Consider the following 8,879-nt stretch of genomic DNA (forward strand, 5'->3'; position numbering starts at 1 on the left):
CTATCCTAAGCAATACAAACCCCAACACAAAAGTGTGAAATCAGGTTAAAAAGAAGAGAGAAATGAAAGAAAATATATTAATTACTTTTTTTTTAAAAAAAAAAAAACTCTTCCACAGGCAGCGGGCAAGGCCCTGCCCAAATTATTCCCAATCAATCAATCAATCAATCAATAATCCCTAGGATCCATAGAAATTTGAACTAAACTCTCTCCCTCTGGGTATTGCTTAATTAGGGCAACGGGCAGACCTGCCCAGATTATCCCTCATAAATATAAGGCCTAAACCATCACTCAAGCATGATATCTCTCTCTCTCTAGGGTTTACTTGGGGTTTCTCTGGCCTTAGTCATTTCCTCAGAGCTTACTTAGGCTAGAGGTAAATTGCTCTCTCCCTTGAACTCTAGGGTTTTATCAAGTTAATTTCTGGGTTAATCTCCTCCTCCTAGAAAACCTCATTTCTGGGCTCTGGCTTTGGGAATTATTCAATAGTGCAATAATCTCTCTCCCTCTCTCTCTCTCTCTCTCTCTCTATATATATATATATATATAGTGGGTTTTCTTCTTTCTTTCTTTCCTTTTTTTTTTTTCTCAAGTAGTTTTGAGCTTGAAAGTGTTTGTTTCTAGAGGGTGGTTGGTTACTACACTTTTTTTACCACTTTTCAGTCAAATTTAGTAGCTTTAAAGTATCCTAGCTAGTAGGGTTTTCTAGTGCTAGTTTTTGTGTTTTAGCAATCTTCCTTGTAAACTTTAGTAAAGGCTTTTCAGCTTACTACTCCTGCCAGATTCGGTACACTCTGATAATTTGTACTTGACCTCTCTTCAACTCAATCTAGCAGAAAGCTTTATCAAATGGCTCCATCTGGTAGAATAAGAAGAACCACAAGACCAACCAGAAGGCAGCCAAGAAGAAACCATTTCAAGAAGCGGCTTCCACACTCCAAGACTAATCAAGAAGCAATTATTATATCAAGGAATTTGCCTTCTTCCAACTCTTCCTCCACCACCATCTCTGATGACATAGAAATCCCTTCAAGCGGCTGCTGCACACCAAAAGCTCAGAGATTCCGGATACCGGAGATTTCGACGTGCCCGCCGGCCCCGAAGAAGCAAAGATTAGTGTCAAATTGCTCGTTGCAAAGATCTCCCATTGCATTCTTTGCTCCTCCAGACTTAGAGCTTTTCTTCTTCTTTGCACTTCAAGATATTTCGGTTTGACCACATATATCTATATATGTGTGTTTATAGAAAATATTATGAAGATCATTTCACCAATTTAACTAAGAGGTGATCTTCAAAGAAGTTGTTTTAGTTTAGTTTGTGTTTTTCCATCTTCATGAGAATTTGGGATTTTGATTGAGTGATCTTTGGAAACAGTTGTTAGCTTTGTTTTCCCCTTTAACTTGCTACTGTTTTCAAATTTGTAGGGCATACTAATCACTAAATTTAGCTGGTGTTTACCAACTAAATTTATCCTTTATACCTACTTTCCCTTTTTTATTTTATTTTTTTTATTCTCTTTTCTATGTATTGCTGACCCCTCTAGAGTTTGGTGAGTGCAATGTAATGGGTGGGATTTCATGAGGTTTGTGAGTGTGTTTAGCTTGCAATTATATCAGCTTTTGTGTGTTCATTAAGTCAACCTGAATTAGTAAAGAGCCATAGACTTCTTTATGCGTGTAAACACTTCTTTATTATCATCATTCTGTCTTCTTATTATGAACCTTCTTTTATACATATATCATGGTGCTTTCCCAACAAATGTTTGTACAGTTTTACATATTTTCCGGGCTTTATTCAAAGGGTATAAGCTTGCAATTCTTTTACAGTTTGCTGACACGTGGCTGATACATGTTGAAAGAAAGCCTGAAAAGTGGTTTTTATACACATTATTTAGAATATTAGGAGGCATTATCTGGCCTTGATGAGTTGAGATAATTAAGGCTTTCAAATAGCCAGTTCAAATTATGGCCATTATTTGAGGTGACTGGCCTCATATATAAAAATAAAACCCCACTAATCATGTTGGAGGACCATTGTTTGTCTAAGAAAATTAATTAGACTCAATTAGTGGCTTATATTGTCAAACCTGAGGGTCCCCTAAATAGTTGATGTACCCCCACCCTACATTTTGATGCGATATACAATTAATGTTCCATCTCTTCCTCGTAAAGGGCTTTACAGAAAAGGTCTTCCTAGCTAGTTCCTCGATCTATATATTTTCTGTTTTTGGAGAGTAATAAGAAATGGAATTTCCAGCCTTCCAGGCTAGGCTTTCCCACACATGGAACAGTTAAAATTTTCTTGGGATTTTGGCCACAACCCACAAATTCTTAACGGATAGTAAATATGATAAAGTTAATGAAGAAAAAGAAAATGATTGAAAATGAGAGTGAAGACAAATAAATTAAGAGGAACCACCTCCCTCCGGGTGCAAATTGGAAAGACACGGGTGAAGTTGGAGTTACAACTTTATCTTTTAACAGTGGGAACATAAAAGGGAGGGGTTTGGTTTTTTTTATGCAAATTGTTTGGGTGAGAGATGAGGTTGTCAGATGTGTGGGTGTCTGTGTGTCTGAGCAGAGGCCAGCATGGAGAAGAGAATCCAATGAAGAGACTCTCGTGCGGGTTGTGATCATTGTCACCCTTGGAGAATCTCAAGAAATTTCTCATCATTTTTTTCCCCTGACTTTCGTACTTTCTACTCCATCCATATTCATTCATTTTTATCAAATTGATTGGGGCACCCGTGTGTGTGTCATCGCTAGCTAATCAATTAATTATATATGAACAGATCGATCGAGGTTTTTTTTTTCTTTAATATTTTAAAATGATATATGTGTTTAGAGAATGTAATTCTTAAGTATGTTTTTAATAAGATTAATGTAATTTTCACATGCATAAGTATGGTTATATGAGAAATGATAAAAACAACAAAGAATTTGTAAATTAATCATTTTTTTTTTTAAAATTTTAAAGGGAATCTATACCAGTCTTATTCACAGAAATCATCATGAGCATAAAGCTTTTACAAGTAATCATAGCTAAAGCTACAAGGTTACAAACGTCACAGATGACGTATTACATTTCAGACCCAAAACTAATCCACTAACCCATGACTAAACTACATATTAAAAAACATATCTGTACCAAATAGACTCAAACTAATGCATAAGTAGTGCTTATTCCTCGGAATTGGGAGTAGACAAACTTTAAACCAAAACTCTTCCTCATCGACCTGAAAGTCAGGATAACGTTCACATCCACAACCCAAAGGTCTGGACCATAGCATCACGCATGTAAATTAATCATTAGATTTACAGACTTATCACATAAGTCAATAGTAGACTCTACAAATTTAATGGTTAATTTATTGAATTTGTAAGAGAATATAAGTCAAATATGAAAAACTTATTGACTCCTAACATTTATCTTTTCTATATATATACCACACCAATATCTTACAAATATCCAACTATGCTAACTTGGCACCATCTAATGGTGATTAGATTTTTATTTTATTTTTTAATAATGACTAATCCAATGACTACTACACCTTGCAATGTCAACATAACAAGGGCTAATTCATATTTCTTTCTTCTTTTTTTGAAAAAAAAAAAAAAATCAATCATTTGATTGGTAGGACCTATCGTCTAAGTGAAGATAGATCCATTGGTTGATTTTAAAAATTGAAGACGCAAAATGATGGGAGAAGGAGTGGGGTAGATGCTCTAGCATTTCTCTACATATATATCATAATTAAGTTGTAAATATTGAAATAATAAAATCATAACAATATAATTTAAAAATAATAATTAAGATTTTTAAGAACTATACCGTAGAGTACTTAATTAATTATATGTACGTCCTACAAAATCTAGAATATCTTAATTCAAAATTAATTTTCAAATTTTCATTGATTTTTTTTTTTAAAAAAAAAGTTATATATGTAAGTAAGCTTAAAAATTATAAAATCCTTCTTAATTATTTTCTTTTACAAACGGTAAGAACTAAGAACACAATAATACATGCATGATTTTGTCATGCATGTGACAGGTTTCCATCCTAATTAATCTCGGATTCTTTTTTAATATCTTTCTTTTTTATGTTTTTTCTTTTCCTCCAAATCCAATCATGTTCGTTTGCAAAACTACAGGGGCACTAAAAATCTCACTCCGATATCATGTCTACAACATTCGGTCCCCTCCAAAAATAACCTTTTCTTTTTCTTTTTTTTCTATCTTTTTTCTTTGACAGAGATTAGTATTAGGAGTGCGAATATGATCACTATATATCCTATCGTGATGAAATGACTTGAAAGTCACGTCAATGGCTAAAGCAAATAACTTTGAATATTTCAGTACTTAGTACTGCTGGAGAGATAATTCATTTTTGGAATATACAAATGCAGAAGGAATATGTGAGGGACGGTTTGCATTCTCAGGTACTGCTGGGTTCCCTAGCTTTCCCTTAGATAAACCCTTTTTCACAATACTGAGGGCCCTTCTTTGTTGGGCATGATGATCATCATATTTATCTACATGTGCATTGAATCTAGCTAGCATGCACGTGCATGTATATATGCATGTATATCATGATAATAATTATGAGCATATTTTTAACTTAGTACTCAAAAACTCATCAATCCCAACTACTTGGAATGATCATCAATTCATATAAAAATTAAGGATATATATGGTCCTTTAACCCTTATCCCAGATCATCACTTCTCTTAAAAGCTTTAGTGGATATATAATGGAAGTGGTTGATTGAATCATTTAAAAATATATTAATACTTTCCTTCAAGTGTGAGCTCAAACTTTTTTTTTGTTTTTTGAAAACAAGACAAGAACGTCTTGTATATATTATAGAAACAGAGTCCGTAAAAAACTCTAAGAGACAAGAGCAAGTTGCTCTAAAGTAACAATTGAAATAATACAATTAGGAATCTCCTCCATCTATATCCTATCTTGTAAATTGAGAAGATCATTCTTTGCCAATAAATGAGCCGCCGAGTTCGCTTCTTTCTTCACGTGGCCAGCCACCCAACTCCTCTTTGTATATAAGACGCTACGAGCATCCACAACAATCTGCCCGTAAGAGCTCCAATTTAGGCTGGTATTCATTAAAGCTTGGATTACTAGAAGAGAATCTCCCTCCAAAATGATGTCCTGCAAACCTAAATCACGACATAGCTCTGCCACCATCAAAGAGAATCACGACATAGCTCTGCTAGTAATGAGAGGTGAATAACAAACATAATATTTCATAAGCTTAAACAGACAGAAAATGATTGTTAATCATTTAAGTAATATTTTAACACATGTATAATTTCGTACTTCTATCTTTTATAAGGGGAAGTGATATTTTGTTAGGAACTTATAGTCATGAGGTTCTAATAATCTTTAAGACTCAAAAACTTTAGCAACAATTAATTAACTCTTAACTTCAATCAATATAAAATAGCAATAATGTCATTTCAGTCTGCTTTTATGAGTTAACTCTTTTACCTGCATGTCTTGATAAAAGCATTGAAAGGCATATATCAAAAACAAGATAATCATGCACGAGCAATAGTGTTAATTAGTTGCTAATTAAGGCCACAAATGGGTTCATATATATATATAGTCAGGAACAGAATCAGGGCGAGGAGGGTCATATATGACCTCCCGAATTTTGAAATTTTTTCTTATTTGCTCTAGGAATTAAGCAAGGTCAAGATGTAAATTATCGTACCAAAAGTCGTGGCTCCGGGAGCTAGCCCCTAATTTTGTCTCTAGGAATATTAAAAAAAACACACACATATACATACATTTATCTGCAACACAAATATATTACATCACAGAACATTGTTGAAAACTTGGCGACATTCTGAGTGCACTGAGTAATTAAGTGTCAAAACTCAACTGTTTCATGTCTATCTATCTTTATCAGCAAATTCGAGACTGATTAAATCCAAGTTAATCCGTGAAGTTTATTTAATATTAACTTTGTTTTCTAAACAAAAATTGAACTCTGCAGGTTGTACTTATTTACTATACATATATATTAATTAACTTCATTAATTTACACAGAGAGAGACCTTGGAATGAGGGATGACATGAATGGTCGCACTTTATTTATTGAAGTTATGAGAAGAAGAAACTGTATATGGATTGATGTCTCTCCTCTCTGCTCTCTGCTCTCTCATAAAGTAAAGAGAGAGAGAGAGAGAGAGGTTCTTTTAAAATTCCAATGATGTAATATATATCTTATGAACCACCGATCACTTTACTTTGATTTGTTAAAGTAAATTTATTAACCTCCAACATCGCTAACTTTTCTAGAATCCGAGGTTGCCCCACTTCTTTCACAAAGGATGTTTATCTTCTTTAGCTTTTGGGTCAAACTACTTACAGTTACAGCCCCACGTACATTTGGTGGATATACACAAATATGTAATGTCTTGGGGGATTACTTTGAAATTCATGAAGAGGTAAAGGATTAAAGAAGTGATAATAATTTGTTTCTTTTTTAAGTTAAAATCATTTTGTTGGACCTTAATGACTTTCACTGCAAGAAAAACGACATTTACGACAACCCAACGTCATCACTAATTAAAGACCTAAAAGTCAGTAAATATTGTTACCCTGAAAGTTGAATACTCTCTTCTAAACTTTCTTGCCATTTAACATTTGCGTTGTTGTTCCCTCCTATCATTAAAGGATTCAGATCTTTTACAATTGGTTGTCTAACTCGACAAGTGTGGAGTTTACCTGCTCTAGTAGGTAGATCATGCGCTACAATCTCGGACTATTCGAGACAAGTAGGCCCTTTTCTTTTTTTTTTTACTTTTTTTTTGGGCCCTAAAGAAATTAACTAGACTCAATAGCAAGTATATTGTATTAATCTTTTTTTCTCCTTGTTGTGGCTATTAATATTTTATGTAGGTTGGGGTTGGGGGTAGGGGTATAGGATGTGAAAAGGCTTTAACTAAAGAGGAATCCCAGGCTTAAAGGGGTACGTTAAAAGGGTCATAATTATCCCATTATTTCTGATCAATTTTGAGGCCTAAAGAATCTCCTCGTGGGCTGGGCTGTAAAACACACTGATTATTGGGCTCATAGTGTTAAAAGGTAAGATTCCTTTTTTTCTTCTTTCTTTTCTTTTCTTTTCTTTTTCTTTTTCTTTTTCCTTCTTTGTTCATGACCGGTGTTACTGTTTTTTAGGCTCATTTTGCCCATTGCTCAATATGGTTACAAAAGTGAAAGAAGAAAAAAAAAAAAGAAAAAAAAAAAGGAGCTATTGATCCATTAAATACTCAAAGGATTTATGGATTACTTTATAAATCCTAGTGGGATGTATTTTATTTAGGCAGGTGAACCCTATATAAAATACTCTCACTAGCAATTTGTTTTGTTGTTCATCCTTATCCATAATTGGTAAGGAAGTAATGCATATTGTAGACATGAATTTGTTGCTATATGAATTTCATTATGGGCATAAATTTCTTCCAAACTAATCTGAATGAAATAACCTTCAACCCATTTAAAATAGTGTCAAGTGTTTATAAACATTTAAAATGCACATTAAATTTAGTCTAAGTTAGTAAACTGTTATTTATATACACTTGACACTATTTTAAATGGGTTTGAAGAAATCTCCGTCCTTTCATTATTGGAGTGGGTGCTTAAGCAAATAAGGTAAATTACAAATACAGTGTTTGAAATGATGACAAAAATTGATTAATTGATATCCTAACAAATCTCAAAACCCTCTTGACAAAAATTATATGTTGGCACTCCTCAAAACACTCAAAAAAATACCATGGATTCATCTGAAATCACAAAAAGTTTCAATAATTTGGACTAACATTGTACTAATATGATCAATTCAATTGAGTTGCAATTATGTAGAAGTTACACAAAATATGTTAATAACAAAAGTGTTTTTTTTTTTTTTTTCTATTATTGTTAATTATTAGGTGGAAAGGTGAGATTTTTCTTTTAAAAGAAAGAATGCGTACCCGGAAGTAGACCCAAAGATCATTTGCAAAATCTGTGCCAGCTTTTGTTTAACTTTGCTTAGGCTAAGCAAAAAGCAAAGCAAGAGAATTGGGCGGCCCGACAGTAGCCCCCCAACATGTCACAATTCATTTTGTAAAGGAAGTGGGATGTCATACTTTAGACTGAAACAGCATTTGCTCTTCCACTCAACTTTACATATCATTAATTAAATCACAATCAAAACCCTAGCTAGTTGGTAATTCCCCAGTGAGTTGGCTCATAATTATAGCTTAACAAGGCTCGTCTCAAGCCAGTATTATAGGCATGCCAAGCCTAGAGAAACAAGTGCAATGGCTTTGAGAAACCAACGTTCGCAAAACGTCGTTGTCGTCGTACTTAGTGAAACTTTACAACTCGATATTCCCTATGAGACAGAACGGAATCCTCTTCAGCTCAAATGAACTGGAGATGATCCTAATTCCTACGGGACAGGGAATCAATTTAGTTATTCCTTGATCTCCCTCCTTAACTAACTAAGAGCGAGAAATGCACTTCATAAAAGGCAGGAAATGGCTCAATCGAGATCGACGGAAGAGATACTAATGGATACAAGTATTTTATCCAAGAGTTCCATGAGCAAAAAGAAAAAGAAAAATGACTTAATTAATATGTATAATTAAGGATTCACTGAAATAATATATTGTTATTGACTAATCTTTGATTTAAGGATTAAGGAATCATTCCATATAAATTTGATCAAACTCACTTTATAAAAGAAATCAAGCCCAACTTTTCTACATTTAGTTCTTTGAGATTAGTAATCTTTCCATGCATGAATTTCATGTTTGGGTCTATATCATTCACTTTAGAGAAGAGAATATCATTTTTGGATATTCA

At 33.6% G+C, this 8,879-nt stretch overlaps 1 protein-coding gene across 1 annotated transcript; it reads left to right on the forward strand.

Moving 5' to 3' along the window:
* Positions 1 to 314: 314 nt before the first annotated feature.
* Positions 315 to 1,671, forward strand: LOC132164462 (cyclin-dependent protein kinase inhibitor SMR13-like). Its single transcript, XM_059574978.2, has 2 exons — positions 315 to 376; positions 837 to 1,671. Exon 2 carries the CDS (start codon positions 850 to 852, stop codon positions 1,213 to 1,215), a length of 366 nt encoding a protein of 121 aa, XP_059430961.1. The 5' UTR covers positions 315 to 376; positions 837 to 849; the 3' UTR covers positions 1,216 to 1,671.
* The last annotated feature ends 7,208 nt before the right edge of the window (positions 1,672 to 8,879 follow it).

The sequence above is a fragment of the Corylus avellana genome, chromosome 8 (genome assembly GCF_965113065.1).
Source record: "Corylus avellana chromosome 8, dhCorAvel1.hap1.2, whole genome shotgun sequence".
Classification (NCBI taxonomy): domain Eukaryota; kingdom Viridiplantae; phylum Streptophyta; class Magnoliopsida; order Fagales; family Betulaceae; genus Corylus; species Corylus avellana.